The sequence below is a fragment of the Pleurodeles waltl genome, chromosome 3_1 (genome assembly GCF_031143425.1).
Source record: "Pleurodeles waltl isolate 20211129_DDA chromosome 3_1, aPleWal1.hap1.20221129, whole genome shotgun sequence".
NCBI classification, from domain to species: Eukaryota; Metazoa; Chordata; class Amphibia; order Caudata; family Salamandridae; genus Pleurodeles; species Pleurodeles waltl.
Genome location: NC_090440.1, coordinates 228,522,322 through 228,549,556, shown reverse-complemented (window position 1 = coordinate 228,549,556; position 27,235 = coordinate 228,522,322). Strand labels below are relative to the sequence as shown.

Below are 27,235 nucleotides of genomic sequence, written 5' to 3'. Positions count from 1 at the left end.
ACGCTTCCGGCGGGAAACGTGTGTTGTTTCAAAGTTGCTTCTTTGTTGCAAAGTTGCAGTCTTTGTGGAACAGAGCCGCTGTCCTCAGGAGTTCTTGGTCCTTCTAGATGCAGGGCAGTCCTCTGAGGCTTCAGAGGTCGCTGGTCCCTGTGGAACGCATCGCTGGAGCAGTGTCTTTAGAAGTGGGGAGACAGGCCGGTAGAGCTGGGGCCAAAGCAGTTGGTGTCTCCGTCTTCTCTGCAGGGTTTTTCAGTTCAGCAGTCCTTCTTCGTCTTAGGTTGCAGGAATCTATCTTGCTGTGTTCTGGGAGCCCCTAAATACAGAATTTAGGGGTGTCTTAAGGTCTGGGAGGGCAGTAGCCAATGGCTACTGTCCTTGAGGGTGGCTACACCCTCTTTGTGCCTCCTCCCTGATGGGAGGGGGGCACATTCCTATCCCTATTGGGGGAATCCTCCATCTGCAAGATGGAGGATTTCTAAAAGTCAGAGTCACCTCAGCTCAGGACACCTTAGGGGCTGTCCTGACTGGTCAGTGACTCCTCCTTGTTTTTCTCATTATCTCCTCTGGCCTTGCCGCCAAAAGTGGTGCCGTGGCCAGAGGGGGCGGGCAACTCCAATAGCTGCAGTGCCCTGGGGTGCTGTAACAAAGGGGGTAGGCCTTTGAGGCTCACCGCCAGGTGTTACAGTTCCTGCAGGGGGAGGTGAGAAGCATCTCCACCCAGTACAGGCTTTGTTACTAGCCACAGAGTGACAAAGGCACTCTCCCCATGTGGCCAGCAACATGTCTGGTGTGTGGCAGGCTGCTAAAACCAGTCAGCCTACACGGGTAGTCGGTTAAGGCTTCAGGGGGCAACTCTAAGGTGCCCTCTGGTGTGTATGTTACAATAAAATGCACACTGGCATCAGAGTGCATTTATTGTGCTGAGAAGTTTGATACCAAACTTCACAGTTTTCAGTGTAGCCATTATGGTGCTGTGGAGTTCGTGCATGACAGACTCCCAGACCCATATACTCTTATGGCTACCCTGCACTTACAATGTCTAAGGCTTTGCTTAGGCACTGTAGGGGCATACTGCTCATGCACCTATGCCCTCACCTATGGTATAGGGCACCGTGCCTTAGGTCTGTAAGGCCTGCTAGAGGGGTGACCTGTAGGCAGTGTGAGGTAGGCATGGCACCCTGAGGGGAGTGCCATGTCGACTTAGTCTTTTTATCCCTACCAGCACACACAAGCTGGCAAGCAGTGTGTCTGTGCTGAGTGAGGGATCTCCAGGGTGGCATAAGACATGCTGCAGCCCTTAGAGACCTTCCCTGGCATCAGGGCCCTTGGTACCAGTTACAAGCGACTTACCTGGATGCCAGGGTGTGCCAGTTGTGGAAACAAAAGTACAGGTTAGGGAAAGAACACTGGTGCTGGGGCCTGGTTAGCAGGCAATCGCTGGCAGTAGCGACACCTTACCACCATGGCTGCAGCTGGGTTTCCACCATCCTTCTCGCTGAATTTCGGCTACAGTCATAATTTGGCAGACGGCTGGTAGCCGCTGCGACGGTCTTTTGCCGGCTATCGCTGCGGCGGTAGGTGGTATATACCGCCATTGTTGTAATGAGGGCCTTAATGCTTTGACAGATCCATTGCAGGTTAAATATGGATGGCAGCATGATGCTTATAATTAAAGGGTGATTAAATGTCTAATAAATGATGCACTATAAAACTATTTTAAAGTTTGCATACTCACTTAAATAATTATTACTAAACTATAGCAGGAAGCACGGTGCTAACGTTCGACATTTTTCCGTTTCTACAATTGATAGCTGTATAGTAAGTAATCATTTTGTACATTAAATTCGTTAAGAAAAGAATAGATTACGTTTGTTTCTGTTCTGCAGACTGAGGCCGCTACTTAATACAATCTCAGTATTGTAGTCCTTTGTTCTACATTTTTGTTTCAACATGGGAATGCACGGCTTTGTTCTTCTTTTACTGTTTTAAGTTAAACTACGACGAACTATTGCCTATCAAAGATGGCCAACTACACCGGCAATTCTCCTCTTTCGTTCGCATCCTAAGCGTTTAATGCATTCGCTTCCGGTTCAGAGCTCCAGCTTGTCTCTTGGCAACGGCGCTGAAGCTGCAGAGATGGCGGAGGAGAAGCTGCAGGAGGTGAGGCGGAGGGGGGGTTGGGCCGGTAGACTCCAATAGTGTTGAGAGGGACACCTCACACACTAGAGAGAGAATACACATAAATCAAAGACAACCCGCTCGCCACAGAGTGAACAGCACATTGCACCCGGTGGCAAAAACAGTACTTACTGCATAGAGTAAAAACACCCACAATGCATGGCAGAGCTAGTCCTGGGAATGGAAAACAACTCACACCGAGAACATTAGGGGGGAAGAGGGCAGGATTTGGGGGTGGAGTCATGAGCAGAGTCATGTCATTGACTTTGCTGATGCATACATATACGTTCCCCATAGTCCCCGAAGAAAACGACAGTAAGGAAAAACACCGTTCTAAAGATGTTTGGCTTACCTTTAGGAAAACCTCACCACTTTATAAGATAGATTAGTGCGTTAATAAACTGCTGTAGACAGCAAGTGTGAGGGTATAATGCTGGTTATGGCTAGTAAGGCGGTAAACTTTAAATATTCACTCCGTAGGGCAATTTGCAGGCGCAGAGAGGCTTTGCGTGCGTGTAGACATCAGAATACTTGGTTGGTGGTGTTTAATGGGGGAAGCTGAGTGAAACCCTTTTTTCTTAATCTGGCCATTAAAAAATAAATACATGGACTGGATATTGTATTTATTAAGTGCGATTACTATGAAACTGTGGAGTACTGCATTGAGTGCCAGTACCTTTGTCACCTCGATTAAAAACGTTGATTGCCCACTATATTCCCCCTTCGGAAGGAAAGTTTACAAAATGAATAATTCCATTATCCAAATGAAATAAAATACTTTGAAACCATGAAACGCCAATGGTAAACAGTATGCACCACGAATGCTGCTGAGCAACGACCTACCACCCACGCACCCAAAGAAAAGGTCTCACAATCTATGTATACATTTTTCACGTATTGAAAATATTGCAGGAGCTTAGACACTGTACTGGAGCACACAATGATTTGCTGGGGTTGGTCAGCACCACATTTCTAGCATATGAATAGCTGTGTTTAGGTCGAGCGTGCAAGCGCTCTAGCCTCTTGTAATCTATCTGTGGGCTTTTACCACGCCCACTGCAAGCCCATCACTATAACTCGTTCATGGGCTTGCCTTTCTAAAATCCTTTATCACTGGTAAGTGCTTTACGTTTGTCCCTCCTTGGGGAAGTTTTGTTACCGCCTTAGACACAGACCCTTTTACATGGATAATTGCATGGTTGCCGATACATTTGACTGCGAGCATTTTTCTTGTTGCTTTTGTGTCTCTCCTTCATGCTCATGGCGGCCATGGCGCTTTGAATCAGCTCGCTTATGTCAACTGTTTTACTTTTCATTTTCAATTTATGTGTCAAGAAAAGTCCAGTTAGGAATTTACAACACTAACACCTCTAACTCGAGCAAAAGTGAGACTGATTGCATTGCAAATGCTTGTTCTTCTTTGCCTGCACTGCCAAATAATGCATCCTATTGCACACCATGAAAAGACAACACTGCAAATGCATCAAAGCAGAGCGAAACTGCACACACACACACACACTGTGTGGCTAATTCCACCTAAACGGCACATGCAGACTTTGCTCCCGTTCTTGGTTAAGCTCTAAATTATGTTGCATTGGAGAAGAAATGCCTACTTTCCAAAAGTGGCATTTCTAAAAAAATAAGTGATGTTAAATACAACTTCACCAGTAAGCAGGATTTCTCACTACCATTACAACCATACCAAACATGACAATGCCACTCATTTCAGATCAGAAATTACAACTTTAAAGTATATAAGGGAATTTCCAAGGCTGACCTATGAGAGTACAGGGGTGTGAAATGTAATGAAATATCTACTTGTCCATGGGACAGGTTGCTCCTTAAATCTATCTGTCCTGTAAAAAAATCTACTTGTCCCTTTGGTGCCATGCAGTGCGGCAACAAATTATGGCAGCAATCTGATTAAGTAAGAGCTCTGATAATAGCCTCTGATTATGCCAGGGCTACTATTACAGTAGGGCTTGAATACTTGCAATTTCAAGTCCTACTTTAGCAATTTCCTTATTTTGCCACCTTTCCACACATCTACATACTGATTTTCCATTAGGAATATTGTTTTGGAATACTAACATGCATCAACATATTTTACTAGAAGACACATCAAAGAAATAGCACCTAAAATTTAATAATAGCGAAACATTATTTTTCCTACTTGCATTTTTTTCTGAACATTTTATTTTGAAAGCAAAGAATCCTCACTCTTCCTTACAAGCTGCTGCAAACATTTGCATCTAATCAGAGAGCATTATACTTAGCCTCGTATTGTTAAACTTTTCAAACATATGTATACACTTTAAAAAAAAAAAACAAAAAAAAAAAATTATACTGGAACCAATGTAATTAGTTCAGTGTGCTCTTAAAACGTTTATTTACAGACTCATCCAAATAACGATGACTTTTCATTAAAGAACCATAAATACAATTTCGAACAGCATTAACATATGGACACATATTACTTTACTGCAGACAGTTCCCTTCTCTGTAAAATGGCAGCCAAAGGGTTTGTGCTGCAGGGGGTTGGGCCTACTTGTCCCAAGGACAAAATAAAGATGAAAACTTGTTGCCCTTGACCCCAAACAATATGTCCCGGGCTTTCAGGCGATAGGAATTCCACATCCCTGAGAGGAGCAGGCTTCACTGTAGTGAACAAACATTTGCAATGTAATGGGTCTTGCGTTTGTTTGAGTTAGAGCTATTAGCGTTGTAAATTCCTAACTGAACTTTTCTTTCCACTTAAATTGAAAATGAAAAGTAAAACATTTGACATAAGGGAGCCGATTCAAAGCTCCATGGCTGCCATGAGCATGAGCGCGAAGGTGGGACACAGAAGGAAAAAGAAGTTTGCTTGCAGTCAAACATATCGGCCACTGTTATCGATGTATCAGGGTTGGTGTCCAAGGCAGTAACCAAATTGCCCCAAGGCAGAACAAACGGAAAGCATTTACCTATGAGAACAAAGGACTTTTGAAAGGCAAGCCCATAGACAAATGAAAGTGATGGGTGTGGTTAAAAGCCCACAATACTAACAACAGGTCGGAAGCGCTTGCGCGCTCGACCTAAATACAACTTTGGGAGTATTTCACTAGCAGGACATGTAAAACTTACAAGTACATGTCCTGCCTTTTACTTACATAGCACCCTGCCCTGTGGGCTACCTAAGGCCTACATTACGGGTGACTTATATGTAATAAAAGGGGAGTTTAAGGCTTGGCAAGTAGTTTTAAAAAACAAGTTGAAGTGGCTGTAAACTGCACACACAGGTCATACAGTGACAGGACTGAGACAGGGTTAAAGGGCTAGTTAAGTGGGTAGGACATTCAGTGTTGCAGACTCACTAGTAGCATTTAATTTACAGGCTCTGGGCACATGTAGTGCACTTTACAAGGGGCTTACAAAAAAATTAAATATTGCAGTTGGGTACGAGCCAGTGCTACCATGTTTTAGGGAAAAAGCACATGCATTTTAGCACTGGTTAGCAGTGGTTAAGTGCCCAGAGTCCTAAAGCCAATAAAAATAAGGTCAGAAAAAGAGGAGGCGGAAGGCAGAAAGTTTGGTGTGACCCTTAAGAGAGGGCCATTTTCCAGCAGTTTCTTAATTCAGAATACTCACGTCCACATTTGAGTGGTCGCAGTCTAGTCGCAGCAAGAGGTGAGTAGCCTTACAGCCGGACTAACGGTGGGAGACAGTCTCAATGTTTAGGTGACAGGCGGTAGACGACTTCAGTGACCTGGTCTCGATCATATCCTCTTGTGGTACCCAGTAAAGGGTCCCAAACTGTAGTGGACTCTGTAGTCTCCTTATTCTTACGGCCTGTCTGGAGAGTTGGCTTTGTGTCCTTGTCATCTAGGTCATGAGCGGGGCCCAACTCCTCAGACTGCAATCATACTAGTTCCTGATGTCATCAGGGGCAGTGCAGAACCAGGTTTTTCCCTCTGAAACCACTCGTAATTTAGCAGGAAAAACAGGTGTATTTTATTTCACGCTCCCTCAGGCCTTTTTTACCTGAAGAAAATTATGGCGTAGGTTATGAACATGTAGTATGAAGTCCGAAACAAAGGTGATGGTGACATTGTCATATTTGACTGGTGGTGCATTGCGCGTAGCTTGCAACATGACATCCCAGTGCTAATAATAAAAAATGCATGCTATTATTGGACACAGGGACGCGCGCGGCTCCGACATGATGTTCTCGGATCTATTCTTACTGCAAAATTGGATTACATTTGCCTAATAGACGATTACCCAAAAGCATTGGTGGTGCAATAGAAGAAAATGGATTACATTTCATGTTAAGAACCTTGAAAAAGTCCTACATCAGGACGAAACACGTGTCGGCTGAATCCTGTCAACTTCAACTACTGGCTGAATCCTGTCAACATCAGCAAATATTGCTCTTAGTTGGACCTTTTATGAACTGGTCACAGATGTGTTTGAATCATTTGAATTTGGTTTTTAATTTATACAATTCATAATGTTATTTTGGGTTTGTTAGGTGATTTGCGTTTCTTGGATATGGAATTGTTTCTTGTGTTTAATAAAATGTTTGATTTGAATTAACTTATCACATACCCATTCCTGTGTATAAATTATCTTGTAATTAAAAAATAAGTCTTTATTGATGCACATTTTTATTGATACTGCTTTTGGTGAAGTTTAGGAATTGTGATATATGTGTGCTCCACTAGTTGTCTTTTGGTTTGTGAATAACTGGTTGAAATTTATTTCTTGCCAGTATATGTACTTTGGCAGCAGGTACGTGTGTAGTGTTTGAGCACCATCTGTTTAACTATTTGAACTGACAGGAATGTGCAGCTAAACAAAAGTCATCGTTGACATAATTTTTAATGTGCCCGGCTTTGGCTTGGTAACAGGAACACAGTGGGAATGCTCTACAGAGAAGCATTTTGAGAGGCTAGGTGGCTGTAGTTGTTGGAGTATTAGGTCCTCTAAAAATAGGTCAACTGTCGGGCCCTCTGCTCTTTCAGGGGCTCCTATTATGCGAATATTGTTCCTTCTTGAATGTCCCTCAAAATCTTCCACTTTGACCTCCAGTGTTGTAGTGGTTGCGCATAGATTCTTGATCTGGCTTTGCAAAGTCAGGGTGACTATTGCATCTTCTGCCTACTTTACCCAGTCCCCATATTGCGAAGGTCAGCTCTCATCAATGTGATTTCAGTAGAGGCTGAGTCTGTTTTGCGTTCAAGACTGCTGCATACACCCTAAATTGCAGCCATTATGTCAACAAGGGAGGGTGTCCTTTTCTCAAGGGGAGGCCTGTCAGCAGGATTCTGCAGTTCGTCGGCCATGGGTGCTGTGGTGGAATCCCTGGGCCACTTATTTGTCCAGTTTGGTCTATTGGGTGCGTAGGTCCTCTTCCAGCTGGTCACAATACAGGGCCCAAACTAAGCATCTGAGTAGAGAGACATCCGTCCCGTGAAAGGTGGGGGGGTGCATCAGTAATCACCGCCGCCAGCCAAGGGGTGAAGGGTAGACCCTGTGCGGCCGGTCGGTTTTCCTGCAGCAGACCTCCCAGGTTCTCCTATGGCAATTCTTTGTTGCAGCACTACAGCAGCCCCAAGGGGCTTAAGCCATCGCTGATTTCTAAAACTGGATGCAGGCCATGAGGGCCACAGTTCTGGCTGGCACACCTACTACAGTCCAAGTTGTTCAAGGAGGCTGAGCATCTGGACTAACAAGGTGGCAGAGTCCCATAGCTTTACAGCAGTACTGTGTGCAGGCCACTGACATCGCAAATGGGGGCCAGTACATGAGAGTCCAACACTTTGGTAGGCAGCTCGCCAGGGTGAGGCTTTCATTGAAAGCACACCAGGTCACGCGCACTAAAGGGGCACACAGTGGGGACCAGAGTGGAAAAGTCCAGGTCATTCAGCATAAGGTGCACTGTACGCTATCCAGAAGTTTCAGTCTTTGAGAATAGGTCCATGGGCTTGTTTCTGAAACCAGAGAGACTCACCTTTGCGGGCGTGGGTCTTGTGGTGACCTTCGTCTCAGCTGCAGCCGATGTCGGTGGAAAGGGCAGCTCCACACATTGAGGCCGACTCCTTATGTTGCAGGTCGTTAGGGGGCACCCGGCCTTGCGTACACATCCCCATGTTGGCCCTGGTACTTTCTCAGACTGTCTGAGCATGCGAGGTTGCGGCTGCAACTTACTGCACAGGCCCCACCAACTCCTTCCGTACAAAAGCAGTTCTGTTGCTCCACCATCAAATTATTGGCATCGCTGCGACAAGTAAGTCATAGGAATCTGGCTTGCTTGTTGCGGCAGGTGGATGAAAATACAGATATTGGTGGATTAGGTCGGCGGGCGACGGGAGCTGCTGCAGAAGGTGGCCATCTCGTTCGGCGGTTCCCTTCATTTTACTTCAATTATTTAATATGGACTTTTTCTAGTAATCGCACAAAGAAACAACAAAATACAATGCACTGTGACAAGCAGTGTTGCACAAATCTGTCAGGGTCATCATAAATATGAATAAGAATGAAGTCGTTATGACCATAAGATATTCTTCATTAGCTTACTAAGGGCATTTGCTTGCTGTTTACAGTTGACATTCAAGGTTTCCAAAAGGAAGCCTGGGAGAGCGAAGGAATAGAGATCTCTGTTCTTGCCTGTGTCTCCTTGACTCTTGCTCTTCTCTCCCTGTGCCCTTCTTCATGTTCCCTCCTCTTTTAAGGCGACAGGTCTGGTGATAACAACGTTGACCATCTTAGTTCTGTCCATATATCCACATTTTTGCTGGGTTTTAATCTTTTGGAGTTCTTTGGCCAACGACCATTGAAGCACATCCCCAGTCTTACTGCCCACTGACAGTTCCTGCTTGTTGAACCTGGCCCTTTTTACATGGTCATCCCCAAACATTTTGCCTCCTTCCTCCTATTTTTCCTGACCTGTTTTTCTTGGCTTTTGAACTCTGAACACTTTACCGCTGTTAACCAGTGCTAAAGTGCATATTCTCTCTGTGTAAATTGTACTATTAATTGATTTATCCATGATTGGCATGTTTGATTTACTAGTAAGTCCCTATTAAAGTGCACTTGAGGTGTCCAGGACCTGTAAATCTAATGCTACAAGTGGGTCTGCAGCACTGATTGTGCCACCCACATAAGTAGCACTGTAATCATGAATCAGACCTGCCACTGCAGTGTCTGTGTTTGCAGTTTTAAACTGTAAATTCAACTTGGCAAGTGTATCCACTAACCCTTCCCTTTTCCTACATATTACACCCCTAATGTAGGCCCTAGGTAGCCCCATGGGCAGGGTGCAGTGTATGGTTAAGGTAGGACATATACTATTGTGTTTTGTATGTTCTGACAGTGAAATACTGCCAAATTCGGTTTTCACTGTTGCAAGGCCTATCCCTCTCATAGGTTAACCTGGGGCTGCCTTTAAACATGATTAAAGCATAGCCTCCCTTAGGGAGCAGATAGACATGTGGAGTTTGGGACTTCTGAACTCACAATTTAAAAATACATCTTTTAGTAAAGTTGGTTTTGAGATTGTTTGTTTGAAAATGCTACTTTTAGAAAGTGGGCATTTTCTTGTTTGAACCATTTTTGTGACTGTGCCTGTTTGTGAATTCCCTGTCTGGATTAGTTTGACAGTTGGGCTGTTTGCACCTCTCTTCAGACAGTGACACAAAGGGGGCTGGGGTTTAGCCTGCATATTCTGATGAGTGATCTGTGCTAGGAAGGAAGGGAGGAGTGGTCATTCGCACCTGAAAGGGCTATGCCTGCCCTCACACAATGCAGACTCCAACCCCCTGGTGTGTGTCTGAGGCCACGCCTGGGCAAGGCAGGATTTCACAATCAAGTGAGATTTTCCTTTGAAATAAGCCTACTTCAAAGGCGAAAATGGGTATAAGAAGAGGACCCAAAACCACAGACTTTAGACACTTCTAGGGGTAGACACCCTACCTCACTGCCCTGAACCAGACCTGCCAAGATGAACTGCCTGGCTGCCCAAAGGACTCACTGGGTCTGCTTTTCTGACAAGGACTGCTGCCTTGTTGTTGCCCTGCTGCCTTGCTGCTCCCTGGCTGTCCTGAGAAGTGCCCTCCAAGGGCTTGGATAGAGCTTGCCTCCTGTTCCCTGAAGTCTCAGGACCAAAAGTCTTCACTCCTGCAACTGGACTCCTTGTGCGGTGAAAATTTGACGCACAGCCTGCTAAAAACGACACACAGCCTGCCCTGCGGTGAGAAATTCACAGCACGCCGAACCGGGACGACGCAGCACGACTTCGCAAGGAGAAGATAAACGCAGAGCCTGCGCTGCAACCGGAACTTCGACCCACCGGATCGACACACAGCCGACCCGGGATGACGCAACCCAGAGAGGAATCGATGCAGCGCCTGCTGTGCAGGAGAAATTTCCACGCAACACCCACTGGCTCGACGCAGCTCTTGTGACTTTGCTCTGCAAGCCCAGGATTCCACGCACAGTCCCCGGGGCATCAGAAAACCCGGCAACCCGAAGAGGAAACAAGTCTGTGCGCCGGAAATCGACGCAAAGCCTTCCCCAGCGTGGAAAATAACGATGCAAGTCGGTGTGCGAAGGGGTGACACCGACACACACTTCCCCGTTTTCCACTCATCGCCTCCTCTGCTGAACCTTGTGGAGATTTTGAACACAAACCACGTACTTTGTTCTTGCAAGAGACCTTTATTGTTTTTAATAGACATTTACTTGTTTTGCAAATACTTAAGACACGTTATATCACTTTTACAGTGATATCTCAACATCTACTTACTGCATTTTAATCGTTTTGACCTGCATCTTATCAGATAAATATTATATATTTTTCTAAACACTGTGTGGTGTATTTTTGTGGTGCTATATTGTGTTATTGTATGACTTATTGCACAACTACATTACACATTGGCTTCTATGTTTTTTATTTTTATAAAGTAGTTTTATTGTTTTTTTTTTTTACAAAGCAAAAAGACAGCATAACATAACACCACTGGTCACCCTCTTCCTCCTTTGATTGAGCGTAGCATGGAGATATCATGTTCATGGGACTAGAAACCTTATTAATGTCCTGGCATATTTCCCTAGCTCACACTGGGGGACCACCCATAGCGTCTTCACCCCTGGATCCCACCCATCTCCCCCACACCCTTTCATATTTATCAGAGCAGCCCCTTGCTTCATAAACAAGTTTATCTTGGGAGGCGCACCAGTCCACCCCTCAGCGCCATTTCTCCAGCGTGGGGGCACAATCCATTAGCCATCCTGAAGCTATGTCTCTTTTGGCCACCAAACAAGCCGTTCCAACAAAGGCTCGGTCTGCCCCACTGGAGCCCATTCCTTCGAGAACTCACAGCAGGATCGGCAAGGGGGCGAGCTCTATCCCCACCCGCAAGACCCAGGACATCTCCTCCAATACTGTGTGCCATTAGGCAGCAGTATCTAGGCATGCCCGCACCATATGAAAGAAATTGGCTGTCGGACTAGTACATTGGGGGCATCCTGCTTGTTGTCGGAGGCCGGCCATATGCAGCCTTTTGGGGGAGAGATAAGCTGCGTGGAGAAAATAGGTTTGTACCAGCCTTAGACGGGAGGTTATAGTCAACAGTCTTGGAGCCATCAAAGCATCTCTCCAGTCTTCGTCCTCTATTGGGCCCACCCACTACTCCCAACGTGAGCGAAGTGCATCAAGGGGCCGTGATATGTTTGTGACCAACATTCGGTATATACGTGACACCCCCCCCCTTGCCCAAGTGTCCCATGAGTGTTTTGGCCTCTACAGGGCTGAACTCCAGGGGAACCGCCCCCGTCTGATTGTGGACCCGCAGGGCATGACGGAGCTGTAAGTACTTATGGAACTGAGTTTGACTGAGTGAGAAGTGCTGCTGCAGCTCTTGGAAGGACCGCATGTGTATTCCCCCCCAGATGTCTCCAAGTGAGGATATCCCCACCAGGTCCCACTTGTGAAACCCCTGGAGAGCTGAGACCTCCTTCAGCCACGAGCCCTGCCACAACAGGGTTTGTTGAGTTAGCCGACACCCCCATCCCGACGTTCGCTGCGCTGCCCTCCACCCCATGAGCATCAACCTCGTCACTTCAAGGAACTTTCGTGGCACAGGGTTGCTGTACAGCATCCCGAATAAGTTAGTGAGGCCAACGGTCAGGAGCTCCAGTTGGTATGCGGGGGTTGGATAACCCCCCCCACCCCCCAGCCAGTTGTTGATTACCAGTAACTGCATTGCCAGGTGGTATAGATAAAGATTGGACAACCCCAGACCACCCTCGTAGACGTCCCTCTGGCAGACCCGAAGCGCCAGGCGTGGGCGGGAGCCGTGCCATATAAATTGTCGCGCCACTGTCTCCATCTCGGCGAACTATCATCTAGGAATCTGATCGGGGAAGTTTTGCAGCAGATAAAGGAACCGAGGGAGCACCATCATCTTGTATAGTGCGATTTGGCCGAGTATATTGAGCGGGAGAGATCTCCATCTCTGGAGAGCGTCCTTAATCCGCTTGGTTAGGGGTTCAAGGCCCACGCCATCTCCGGCAGAAGTGCCACTGGAAACTATTTTGTTTGATGGGAATACTGTGTTGCCAATCATAGCAGTCTCTAGAGTGACTAAGTGGGATCAGTAAAGATTTGCCAGGGTTGACTGTTAGGCCAGATGCCTCTGTGAACAGCTCCAGTAACCGCAACACCCTAGGTCCACTGTTGGTCGGGTTGGCCAGGTATATGAAGACATCGTCAGCATATAACGCGATTCGGTCCTCCCCCTCCCGGTGGGCCACGACCATCGCTCAACCAGGGGGTCTTCACGGATTAGTTTCGCCAGCAGCTCCATTGCCAGGCTAAACAAGAATGGGGAGAGAGGACATCCCTGGTGGGTCCCTCTCCAGACGGGGAAACGGTCCGAGACCACCCTGTTGACTTGCACTCGGGCTGTCGGGTTGGAGTAGAGGAGGTCCACCAAGGCACGGAACTGCGACCCAAACCCCATCCTTCTAAGGACACAGCGCAGGTATGACCAGTCCACTGTGTCAAAGGCCTTCTCGAAATCTACCAGTAGAAGCGCCTGGGGAGGTGAGAAGGGCCCTGTGTGCTAGAGCCACGTGCAAGCGCCTAATGCAGTGTCGGGTGCTTCTAACTGGCATAAAACTGCATTGGTCTTGGTGAACCAGTGCGGGCAGCACTTTCTTCAATCTAAAGGCCAGTACTGTCAAGAAAATCTTGAGATCTGTGTTGAGGAGTGAGATAGGGCGATATGCTGAGCAGCTCTGGAAGGGGGGGCTTAGTCTTTGGAATCACCACTATGGTGGCATGATCCACGCCCTGGGGGAAGCCTCCTGTACCTTCGGCCTTTTGATACATTGCCAGCAGGTGGGGGGCCAGGATATTCTGGAACTTCGTGTAGAACTCAGACGGGAAACAGTTGGGCCAGATGTCCTCCCCGTGCCTTCTATGTTAAGTCTGACTGCTCAGTGCCAAGCTACCAGAGGGTGGGCACAGGATAATTTGGATTATGTGTGACTTACCCTGACTAGAGTGAGGGTCCTTGCTTGGATAGGGGATAACCTGACTGACAACCAAAAACCCAATTTCTAACACTGCTGTTTCAACTAATACATGGAATCCTTCTTCAGATCAACACCAATCAAAACTATGCAAACTTACAATTAATTTTATTTTTCTTTGGCCTCATGTACAACCCCAGTAAACAGCATTCTATTTTATTTTCCACTATAGAGCCCGCAAACCCTTTTCCCTTTCACCATTACTCCTTTCCAAAAACCGTGTGTCAGTCTTCATGTCCAGATCATATATCCAAAATGCAAAGCCCCCCTTTTCACTGTAGCAGTCAGGTCAGGCTACATTGGGGGTAGGCCTGTAGTCATGTTTGCACTGCCACTATAATCGATTGCCCAATAGGTGCTGCAATGCACAACCGGCCTTTTCCTTCCAGCCGCTGAGTGCAGTTTCTACACCATATACTAGGCCAAGTTAAATGTGCCAAGTTGGAATAAGCCAATTTAACCATGCTTAAAAGGGGAATACAGCCAATATACTTGTGGTGAGCAGGGGTGCACGGACTTCTAAAGCCAGTTTTAAAGCCAGCAACAACCGGGTCTACATGTGTGGTCCCATCAATTTCAGATCCCTAACTACATATTGGATTACAAATTGGGTGAGTGTGGGCAGCCCTGTCTTGTTCGCCTGTTTAGCCTTATTTGATCAGAGACCACACTAGTGATAGGTGCTGTATAATGGGATTAATCGTGTTGGCACAATCTTAAAAAAAAAAAACTCAGTGATGGCCCAGAAATATAGTGCTGCATTGGCCATAAAAAGGAATTGCTAGTCTAGAAATCAAAAGGTTCTTTATATGACCAGTGAAGCCACTGTACAGTCATTCTGATAAGTGTCTGTAAAACTCTATACATGGCTGAGATGTTTTAAAGTTACTGTTGTTCTCCTTCTGGGTATAAATCCAAGCTAGTCAATGTGACCTGTGTATGAATGACCCTTAATAGTGGGGTTGCTTTCTCTTTACTCAGTATCATAACATCTACTTTCAGCATCAACAGTGGCTGATATGAGGAGCATTCAACCAAGCCCTTGCTGGTTTACGGGCCCACCACTATCAGTTCTTCACTTATGGTGACCTATAGGATTCCTTCTTCTAAGGCTTCAATGTATGGTCCAGTTACAGACCTGAGTAATCTATTTAAAACTCCACCAGAGGTTTTACCATCAGTACCAGGTTTCTTTCCAGGCTTCGTGTCCCTAATTGTTAAATTCATTATCCTTCACAGTCTCAACAGGAAACGGCTACATAGATAAACATGGCCTAAGTCTACGCCATGTATAGTCTTTTCTGAGACACAAGTGGCCTAATGGGGTTCTAACTAAGTATTCCCAGTTTCTGCACCTCAACATCAAACTATCACTGGCCAGGAAATAATCCATTCTACTCTGTTTTATGATGGGCAGAGTACACGGAGTACATAATTGTTGTTGGTTATAAAGTCATCCATATGTCTATCTCCCGCTTGTGATTAATTATTGCTTTAAATAATTTTGTCACTGCATCCATAACTTAAAGGGTCTCACCACCATTTCGGTCAAGTTGTGTCTCCCAGATGCAGTTTAAATTCCCAGGCCATATTTAAAGAATCATTATTTAGGGGAGCATATGTCCTGCCCCATCTACCCCCCCCCCCCCAGTCCTTGATAAAAATGTGGATCTATCCTGTTGAGCTCATATGTTTAAGAACCCAATCTGGTGCCCCCCTGCTTCCTCAAGTACAAATAGATACCTTGCCTAGAGGCGGCATTATGTGCAATTCTTTATAATAACCCTCCTGAATGTGACGAATAGTGAGAATACAAATACCCACAGCACCCATCAGAAAGTCTCCTGAGTGCTGGTAATAAAGAACTGCATTCTCCCCACCAGACAACATAAACAACCAGGAAAAAGCGTTGCACAGTCACACATCCTGTATGTCTAAAGCAAACAACTTCTTCCTCGTTTTACATCTTATCCCAATCAAAAAAAAGAACAAAGAAGCTAAAAGGACTCATATGGGCAGGATGCCACTGTTCACAGTCTTGACCTCTTCTCCTCAGCTTTAGGAAGATCACCCAGACCAGGAATGGGACCGAGTCTTTCATTAAAGAACTATAGGCAAGAGGTCCTATAGAAAACCTTCCTGTTCTGCCACCCATAACATATTGGTACAACATTATATTAAATTACGCCATTTGAGATATTTAAACAAAAACCCTCTGTTTATTTGCCATTCACTTCAGTATTTTCACCAATGTGTGATCTTCAGTTACTCGGACTTGTAGTTTGATGTAAATCTGTTCCCACTGTTTGGATCCACCCACCTCCTCAGAGGTGCCATTCACGGCCTATGATGCCTTCTAGACCCCCGTTTCCCCTCAAAAGCTCCATCCATATCATGCCATATCTGGAGATCCAAAGCAGGGAGTTTTTCAGGCATGGAAGATCTTCAGTTTCACTGGAATTAATTGCATGTAATTTATGTCCCTCTCTGTTAGTCAGTGTTTGTGACTTTCTTTGTTTCTGAACCTGTTGCGTTTAATCAGGCAATACCAAAATCTTCACGCCTATGTACTGTGCATAGTTGTTACGTTTCGCTTGTTGCATTATAGCATCCCTGACGTTGAAGATTCGCTCTATCTTTTCTTGTCGCAAAGACCCTGGCTTAGAGGGTGAACGGAGTGCCCTACATGCCCTCTCAGCAGAGGACAGCTTTGAAGGGCCACATCACCTTCAGAATTCACGTTTCAGAAAAAGTCTGAGATTATTCCTGTAGAGCCTACATTCTGCATCTTCACCTATAACTTCAAGTTTACATGTTGTCCCTTGGGAGGCAGCTATCGTGGTTTGCAGGTCCGTTACCTCCACAGTTATAGTTCCCACTGCCATCTCCATGGCATTGGTGCGTTGCACAGTCTTGCCGAGAACCCTGGTGCGGTTCATGTTGATAGACACATACAGCCTCATTATGAGGCTGGCGGTCCAGAGACCGCCAGCCTCACTGTGTCAGTCCTACCACCGCAGAGGCGGCGGTAAGGACCGCCACATTAATTGTTGCGAGGCTTGCCAGACGCCAAGCCTCCACAACGCCGCCTGACCATCCGGTGCAGTCGCACCGCCGCGGCCGGCGGGAAGCACCTTCAACCTGGCCTGCTGGCCAGATTACAAGGCTGCAAACCACCAGTTTTTCTGTGGCAGTGTCACTGCCACAAAAACCCTGGCGGTCACGCACCTGGCGACAGGAATCTTCATTTCTGTCGCTGGCACACACATGCAGACATGTCCCCACACATGCACACATCCCCCCGCACACTCACAAACACCCCCACCCTTTCACGCACGCATGCATTCACATACACACCCATTCAGCATACGCATACATGCACTCATACACCCCCAGTCACTCACATTCATCAACACAGACACTCCCACTCACTCACACTCATCCACACAGACACCCCCATACACATGCACATACTGGCACATTCACATTCAGTTGCATACACACATGCATTCACCACCCCCTTCCCCTCCGCAGACACGCACCCACACACATGGGCACATACAAGTCACCCCCCCTTTTTCAGAGGCCTACTTAGCTTCTCCGTCGACGAGGACATCCGGGAGGGGATGGGTTCTGGCAATCTTGCACCACCACGCCAGCAGGACTCCGCCACGCCATATTACGGCTTGTAGGAGTCCTGCTGCTGTGGCAGTGCTGGTGATGCACCCGCCTCTGCACCGCAGACCACCAGCACGAATGCTGGCAACTTTCAACCACAAAGATGGCAGACGGCTGCCACCACTCGTAGTATGGCGGTCAGGGAAATTGACTGCCAAAGTCTAAATGAGGGCCATAGTCTATTCTGAATTCTAACGCCACACTTTATTCACCCCCCTCCCCCCCCCCCAAGTCAAGTTAGCTGTTGACGCTTCAGACCCATGTGCTTGTTCCTCAGAGGTCTTGCGACACTGACTCCTTAATTAAGTATTGCATAGCAAAGCGCTTTCCTAGCACATAGTATAGGGCCCTCATTGGCGTCTGCTCTCATGTATTAGCCATGCAGGTATTCGTGTCCGATCTTGACTGCCATGCGCTTGAACGCTGATGCAATGCATCTTGAACAAACCAGTTCCATTCTCACAGTTGTTTCAAGTCGTTCTAAATGGCTTCATCCGAAAACAAAAACTGGTCTGTTAGTGAATGACAATTAGAAATTGGCCATTAACTTTACTTGAACATGCTACAGAGTGAAACAGAGTAAGGTGCCGTTTATTTACGAAGTCTGCCCACCGTTTATTGGCTGCTTACAAGAGCACAGGGTGTGAAGTTTTAGTCTGTCCTTCCTCCCAAGAGATGTGCCCAGCAGTGTTGTTGGTGGCGTTGTGCCTTTGCAGTAAGTGGACGTGAGAGAGGTTGTATTCTAACCTTAATAAATCGTTTCAAAACTGACCGTTCTAATGTGTAACCTCATTATAAAAATTACAAAATGCTGCCTAGCTCAAATATGTAACAATGTGGGGTTGCTTGTGTTTGAAGGGGAACTGGTCTGGCAGTTTTGGGCTCGATTGTTCATATTGGAGCTTCATCAAGGCCGATTTGCATATGGCTAGTCCCTGTCTGAAGCGTCTTAGTGGGTAAAATATGGTGGATTGGAATGCCACCCTAATCAGTTGCCACTGGTTGAGACTTCTGAAGGCAATCCACTCATGACTTTTGTGTTTTCCTACGTGCAACGTCCCAATTGAAGCATGTTTTCGCCGTCTGCGGCCCTAGAAATATGCCACATTTAAAGACAGATTAGTGTCGTTACTGCTTCATCTGTTCATGTGACATTGTTCTAAGAACGAAATCCAAATCCTTTTCGGTCTGACAGTAATCCAATTACCTTCCTTGTCTGGTGCAGCACTGTATGTAAGCGGTTTATTAGTGCCAAGTGTAGAAGAAAGTTTATAATGTGAGTGGAGAATATCTTTTAATAATAGTAGGGATGGAGGGGAAGTTATTAACAACAGGGTGGAGCGGTGTTTAACAGTGGATGGCCTGGAAGAGAAAAACTGACTGATCTCAGAAAAACAGAAGGATTGCATTGTGCGATACTAGAGTGATACACGGAGCGTGGGAAGGAAGGGCCACCGTAATATGTTCAGTGTGTACTAGAGGGAGAAAGACTGGAGGAGAACTGTGAGCAGGTGAAATAGTGGATGAAGTGCATTAGCAGTAGTAGAGTAGGAAAAAGGGAAATTGACATAGCTGTTCAGTTGAAAAAAGCGAAACAGTGGAGGGAAAGTAACAGCATGGCATTGCAGCATCAGGTAACACATTGTTAGATAATGCCTTGTCCTTACATTAAAAAAAAAAAAAAAACATTTTAATTTTAATAGGAAGGTTGCAGCTTTTCTAAATTCAATTGAAGCCACACATTGTCCATACTATGTTCCATCTGATGCACCTTCTCTGCTCCCACGAATCAATCTGAGTTTACTAATTTCATTTTTAGACTCCAATTTCAAATTCATTGACATTTACAGTATGTTTTGAAAGTTTCAATTATACATTTGCCACTCTATTAATATACACTTTTATTAATCTGTTAATTTCATTTAATATTCTAAGTGGTCACGGACCCCCTGGGGGTGCTTCCTGGACCCCCAGTGGTCCCCGGACCACAGGTTGAGAACCACTGATTTTTAAGGTACCTGTTTGCTGTTGAGAAGTGCTGGTACTCTCCCATTAGATGTATTGTAGGAGCGCTAAGAAGTGCAGGTACTCTCCATTTCACATTGGAGAAGTACAAGTACATGTACTCAGTACTGGACAGCACCGGCCCATTTAAAGCACTGTCTGTACATGATTACACAAGAACAAGCAGTACTGCCTCCAAAAAGCCTGACATTGAATGAAGCAACATGAAGTGGCTCTCAAAAGAGAACAAGGAGGCTTCAATTTATAGATTTGTTTCGATTACATAATTGTGATGATCTTGCGTCTCTTGGTACCTGAGTCAGCCTAATATGCATCTAGATGAAGCCATCAGTTTACAATCCCGACTTGCTGAAACAGGCTTTCTCCATGTTTGTGGGTTCATTGGAAAGATGTTTATCATTCTGAACAGATAAACAATTTCTCGAGATGATACTCACTTTTGAAAGACTCCCCAGTCTAATTACTTGCAGGAAACACCTTTTGGTTTGGCTAACTAGCAGCTCTTTAGAATCCTAAGTGGGGTTGTCTGTGTGTAAAGTAATTTTGATTTCTAGTATTATAGGTTTGTATTTAGCATGACATTAATTGATTTGTTTTTAATATAGCTCTATCATGACTCTTTGTAGAGTGGCAGTGCTTTACGGAGATTTGGCGTTAACTTAATTATTTGGCATAATACGTGTAATTTAAAATGAATTACACAGGCAAAGTGCCACAGAAAATGCTTGAAAAGGAGTTTGATTCTTAGCTTCCAAAATGAGTCATTTAGTGGTCTCTCTACCCTATGATTCATGGTATTTGTCAGAGAATAAACGTAAAATGAAGAAAATACATGATAAATGCCGTTGACCATACTGGAAGGTGACTCGGATTGTGCCAATATCAATTCTACTAGATGGATAATAATAAATGACTCTTTAGACTGTACTTAAGCATTTCTAGGGAGAGAGAGCAAGGTGAATGTGTGTCAGAAGCTGGTTTCATATTCTTGGGGCGTTGATAGCAAAATATATCCTTTATTGTTGAACGTTGCTTGAAATTAGGGCTCTTACATTGGAGAATAGATCTTCTTGTTGATCTCTTCCCTCAGGAGATGATCCATTTGTGTGACACATGTTCTGGAGTGCCCAAGTGTAGCGTCTTGTAACCAAGACATTACACAGACCTAAATGATTAGCAAGGCTAGGGAGGACATGATTGGCTAAATGTGATCAGAGTTCTTTTCAGCAAATAAGAGCCATGAGGTAGAGTCCAGAGCAGTTTTAAGGGATACCAAGTGATTGTGGGCGGGCCTGTGTGTAATGCATTTCCATGCTCAATATCCAAGATGATAATATCTTGAACTATTGATTTTAGACCCCATTTGTGACACTTGACCTACCCTGTTAGCTCCAGATTATAGCTTTTGTTTTTTGTGTTCATGCCTATTGCTTGTGGCTACATTACTTCTTGATTCTCAAACAATTTTACCAATACTCTCCCGCTGCTCTACTGCAGTGGGTGTGGTTTCTGTTCACTCACTGAAACATTTGAGCTTAAGAGTTGGGCCATGTTGTACCACCATTTAAATGATGGAGCATGAATGTAGCAATATAGACGCAGCCAACAGAGAAGCCCCCCTTATGACATTACCTGTATGAAAACTCTATGTTCTCTATTCTCAGCACAAACTCTATGGTCAACTGGAAAAGCAGCCATAATGGGATAGCCTGATGAGGTCAACTACACCTAAGAGAAGCAAATTCTATACATGCTATCTTGGATGGCACTCTTAAACATCAAACCCCCCAACCTCCCAAATCGGGTTAAGATTACATAAACCTTTACAGGTTACTGCCTTTGCCTATATCATTCAGACAACACTAATAAATCAATGGTATAAATGGAGTTTTAGTCTGCTGCACTGGCTGACGAGAGTAGGAACTTGTTATAAGGAGTGATCACTATATAGGAGAGTATGAACATTATATTGGCACAACCATGTGGTAAAGCACCAGAGGACGATAGCAATAAGGCTCATATTGCCCCCATACTTTGAGTAGATCAGAGCCTGAAACCTTGGGTAGACTTTTAGACTTTGTAGCAAGATCATTAAGCAGTATGAAACCTTAGACCCAAGCCGCAGAAGAACCTGCTTCTATGTCGTAGACACAGACCCACGTCTTTTATTAATATAGAAGGGAAGATGCTAATAAAGGTGCTAACAAGTCACCTGAGGGGGTTTATCTTGAGTCACATTCACAACTCTTAAAACTGTTTTTTTGTGCATGGCCGCATTTCTCCCACTCATATGATATTCCACATCAGTATTATCTGACTGAAGGAGGCGGTAGTGGTCTCCCAGGACATTTAGATGGCTTTCAACCATGTTGATAGGGGGTGTTTATTTTAGGACCCAAGCAAGGTAGGACTTAGATGACAACTAATGCCCTCATTACGGTCCTGGCGGTCGGCGGTAATATGGTGGAAAGTACTGCCAACAGGCTGGCGGTGCTTTCCACCATATTATGACATTGGCGGTTTGGCTGCAGCCAAACCACCAATGTACCACACAGACTACCACGGCGGTAACAGCTGCCGGGCTGGAGATATCAATCCCGGCGGCCGTCACTGTACCCCCTGCGGGATAATAACCTCGCCTACCGCCATGGTTTCTGTGGCTTCCTTACCGACATGAAAACCATGGAGGTAGACACTATCAGTGACAAGTAATCCCTTTTTAGAGGTCTTCCCCCACCCCCCTCTCCAGATACCCTCATCAGCCCCCTTCCTCTCCAAACCCCCCTACATTCACGCCCCTTCTCACACACACACACACACACACACACCCATTCCCAAATGCATCCACGCATGCATACATCCATTCACACACACTTTCATACATACACGCAGACACGCATTCACAGAACACAACATGCACGCACTCACACCTCCATACATACATGCACGCACATTCAACACAGAACACACACCCGCATACACGCATGCACAAACATTCACACACACACACACACAGCACCCCCCCACCACCCTCCCCTGTCGGAGCACCCACTTACCTGTGTTCAGGTGGTCCTCCGGTAGGAGACAGGACGGGGCGCTGCTACCAGCAGCAGTATCCGCCAGCAGAACATCGCCAGGCCATATTATGGGTCATAATACGGCTGACGGCGGTCAATTGGTGTGGCGCTGCTGCTGGCAGCAGCACCACCTTACTGCCATCCGCCGGCATAGCCACAGCTGGATTTCCGCCATTCTTCTGGCGGAAATCTGGCTGTGGTCATAATATGGCAGACATCTGATAGCCGCGGCAACAGTCTTTTGGCGGCCGTCGCCACAGTGCTAGGCGGTTTTTACAGCCAATATCATAATGAGGGCCTTAATCTTTAAAGGGAAGTGACTGCTGTTGGACTTGTCGGTTGCCATCTGTGTTGCTCTACTTTGAACTAAGAGGAATTGATGCAAAAGCATTGATGCAGCACTCTGTTTAAGTAATGAATTTATTAAGGCGCTTCCCAGATATCAAATAAAAGCACACGAAAATATGAACATGGGCATTTAACTTGAATGCAGTAAAACACGTGTAGATGCCAAAATACTCACAGCAGTTAAACAATGATAGACAGAAAATGGGCAGTACATCAACAATGAAAATATGAAGTGAATATGCATATGCTTCCTGTGCATGTCTTATCCATTGAGTTTTAGGTGAACTCATCACCCACTGCATTATCGGGATCTCTGGTCTCAATCGCATCATGCCCTATGGTCATTTGCTCAGTGTCCACTAGAGCCCAGTAGCACGCTCGTAACTGTTTCTCAGAGGGAGTATATCGCTCTCCAGCATCTGGTAGCTTTTTGTTCCAGAAACCTAGGGGCACCCTCTTTCTTCCCTGTTTTTGCCACATACTCCATTTTGCATATTGCCCCTGAACGGTTACATGCAACACAATGTCTCCTTCCTGTACTGGCCATAAGTCTAACACCTGTTGAATCGCCTCCTTTGCCAATTCCAACACACACTGTTGCTGCGCTCCCCATTCAAACTCATGGTTCTTTCAAGTCACTTTGCACAAAGGGGCAACATCTGTCTCAAATGGGGAATTTGTTGTCTCCAAAAACCAAACAATCCAATACATCGCTGAGTCTCCTGCTTATTATAGAGTGTGGCAAATTCTAGTATCTTTTGTCTTGCCTGCGGCAATGCCTCCATATGACCCTGATTCCACAGAATTCCTCGAACTTTAACATTTTGAGAGAGTCCTTGCATCTTATCTGGATTGATCATCCACCCTTTGCTTTGCAAATGTTCCACAACCCTGTCTTACTGAGTCTGCACCTGTTCTTGTATTTCTTCCTGAATCATCACATCATCGATAAAATGAGACAGTTGCACCCCTCCAATGACAGGTACTTCATCCATTACATAGCCAATAGGCAAAGATAGCATCTTAAATTGTCTTCCATTCCACAAGAAAGCAAACTGCTCCTGACTCTCAGGGGTCAATGGTATGGAGAAAAAAGCATTGGTAATATCAATACTTGCATATCAGGTCCCTTTATGTTTTTGTATCCTCTCAATTAAAGTGATGGTGGTGGGGACTGCAGCAGTCAGAGAGGGCGCATATTTGTTCAATTTGTGATAAACGATCGTCATTCTATACCACCCATCCACTTTGGTATAGGCCACAAAAGATTGTTCCACTCAGTGGTGACTGGGGCCGCCACACCTGCCTCAATCAACTCCTGTATAGTTTTACTTATCTCCTCATGCCCTCCCTGTATTCAGTGCTGTTTCAAATGAACCACCTTCGTAGCTGGAGGGACCTTCAGTGGGGGTGTCTTTAAACGATCCATCCCATCCTCACTGCTGCCACTGAAATGTATCGCTTTGATCCAAATTGATAACAACCATAATCTAAGTATAAAGTCATCTCCTTCACAATGTCATGTCCCAGTATATACTCTAGGAGGGGCACAATCAAACCAGTGTATTCTCTTTTTGGCATTCTTCCTATTTTCATTCGAAGATTAGTCTGCACTCTAGGGGTTTGCTTTCCACCCTACTCTATGAGGGTGTAGTGATGACCTGTGAACTTCTTTAGATTGCCATTTATTAAAGAGACCTCTGCTCCTGTGTCCACTATTGCCTGAACATTTTGAACATTTTTATTCTCCCAGCAAATTTTTAAATCAACAGGGGGTCTATTATCTTTGCGAGCCCATTCCTGTACTGGAGTTTGGCCCGTTTCCTAATCTGATTTAAACCTGTCAACTTTTGCTCAAGTCAAGTCCAAATATATACTCTGTTTTGCTCAGTCAACCAGTCAGTATTCAAATCTTCCTCCTCCTTCCCCCTCGGAGAAACATTTTTCTCTTTCTTTTCCTTCCTCCTGCATTTGGGACTTGCCATGACTCACTTGTTTGTTCTCCTGCTTATTCACCTTTCTGCTGCCCTCCTTTCTGTCCAGTCCTCACTTGCATCTCTCATAGACTCTTGGTATCTATCCCATCTTTCTGTTCTTTGTTGACACCATTCTTCAGCAATGCCAAAAACATATCTCTCCTAGATACTCTGTTACTATCTGTGCAACCTTCAGAACTCAAGGGTCTCTCTGGTTTTATCCAGTATCCAAGCTCTCCTAACTCACGAACTGCCTCCAGCTCATCCTCTAAGGGATTACCTGTCAGATTGATTGATAAGGTCATTATCACGTTTGTAAGATGGAGGAGCGAAGCAAATATTTGTTTTTCGAACTGATCCAGAGAACGGTCTGTCTAACAGACGGTGAGCATCACCCAGAAAAATAGCAATTTTCATTCCCTCCTCCTTAATGCTTTGCATTGCATCTCTTAATGTATACCAGGGCTTATCGTTTTGTGTCCAGTCTGACACTATAGGATTCTTATGGATACACCCCATGACTGCTAGCGGCAGAAGGGTGATCTGTTGGTTACCCTAATAGCCCCTAAACTGCTCCTGTACAGTGGGATCAGTGCTGCAGAAAGTATGCAAAACTTTAGGCCGTCTCCTACATCTAGCATTACTCAAATACTTAAAAAAAAATATATATATATATATATATATATATATATATATATATATATTTTTTTTTTTTTAAGTGTCAAATAATCGCACCATCCATGTAAGTAATGTTTCCCCAGATCTCTGCCTAAATCTGTCTATTATGTCATGTATCTCTTATTGTGTATAATCCTCCAGAGAGTCCATGGCTGCCCCCCTAACCGGGTACTGAGGTTCATGTTGTAACTTTCACCTCTGAATAGGGCTGCGCATTAATCATTTTCTGTACAACTGCCTCGCTTTGAGCACCACTAGTTTTACAAAGCTCCTCGCAGAATCAGAAGAATCTGTGGAACCCCAAATATTTGCATCCCAAGCATCCAGATTCCAGTCTAGCCCTGCTTTAGCAATGGCTAAATGAATCTTATTTTTATCAACTCTCCCCATGCACTTTTTGTACTTATACTGAGCAACGCGCACAGTGGCTTTCTCTGCCACGGACTGATAAGTGTTGACTTTATCTTGCAGTAATTTGTTCTGACAGGACAGCACGGTTGCTTTATTTTTGGCTTTGACTAGCTGCCTCTCCAATTGTTGATTTTCTTATTCTATTTGAGCACATTTCTCATGCATTTTTCTATAAGCAGATAACCGGATCTAGCCCTGTCTGCCTAAAAGAGATAATTCCCACCCCCTATCTATGGGCGCTTTTAACAAACAATTTGATACCTGAGTTTGTTCAGCATCTACAAGACATTCACCCCAATTTTCACATAACCTCGCACTACACGCACATTCATTCGCAAGAGCATTATAGGGTGCTTTTTCCTATCCAGGTATGTCGTTTGGTACCTGGGAAACTGCCTTTGACTTATTGCCAAAAATTTTCACTTTTTAATCTTTTGCTTCGAAAATCCTGTGGAGTGACGGCAAGACGTGTTGCTCTACTATGAACAAGAGGAAACTATGACAAAAAATGCAGCACTCTTAGTTTAAATAATGAATTTATTAAGGCACGTCCCAGATATCAAATAAAAGCACACGAAAATAAGCATTTAACTTGAATGCAGTGAAACGTGTAAATGCCAAAATACTTACAGCAGTTAAACAATGATAGACAGAAAATGTGCAATACATCAATAATGAATACATGCAGTGAATATATACATATGCATAGCCAAGCTAGATAATTAAGAATTGAAATGCATCACCATGGGTGTTGAATTCTTCATCCTTGCCAGCATCAAGCTGAGGAACCCTGGGCGGCTAAGTCAGGAGGGCTTCCCAAAATGGGTCTTTTTCCTGAACCGTGCGTCAACGTTCAGATGAGCTTTTTCTACCTCAGTGGCAAGCTTCCCCACCTTATATGCCTTAAATAAACTTGAGCGGAAGATTCTGGCAATATCCAACCCCCTTCGGGTATGAAATTCAAGTGCTGGCTGTACTCTGTCTGTGTCGAAAACACTCAAAGGAACGGGCCCTGCCCTGATGCACATTCCAGAGACGGAGGAGCTGTACTTTTCCTTGATGAAAACATTCCCAGGCTAAGACTCTCTTATCACGTCTACTTTCCACATCCCCCATGTTTTGTTCCAATACGGTGTAACCCTGTGCTGGTGAGAAAAGCGCAAACACGTTCTGTGTGGAAAACAAGCTCTGTGTGGGAAAACCTTGCACCACCACTGACTGCACCTGAAGCTAAGCACAAAATGGAGTCAGTGGCCAAGATGGAGTCGGTGGCCAAATACAGAT

At 45.2% G+C, this 27,235-nt stretch overlaps 1 protein-coding gene across 2 annotated transcripts in view; it reads left to right on the top strand.

The window, feature by feature from the left end:
* Window positions 1–2,041: 2,041 nt before the first annotated feature.
* Window positions 2,042–27,235, top strand: part of BBS4 (Bardet-Biedl syndrome 4) — a 317,463-nt gene continuing 292,269 nt past the window's right edge. For both annotated transcript variants that reach the window (XM_069222250.1, XM_069222249.1), the window contains exon 1: window positions 2,042–2,160. In XM_069222250.1, the coding sequence (XP_069078351.1) occupies window positions 2,074–2,160 (87 nt within the window). In that variant the 5' untranslated portion in view covers window positions 2,042–2,073. The remainder of the gene's footprint in view (window positions 2,161–27,235) is intronic.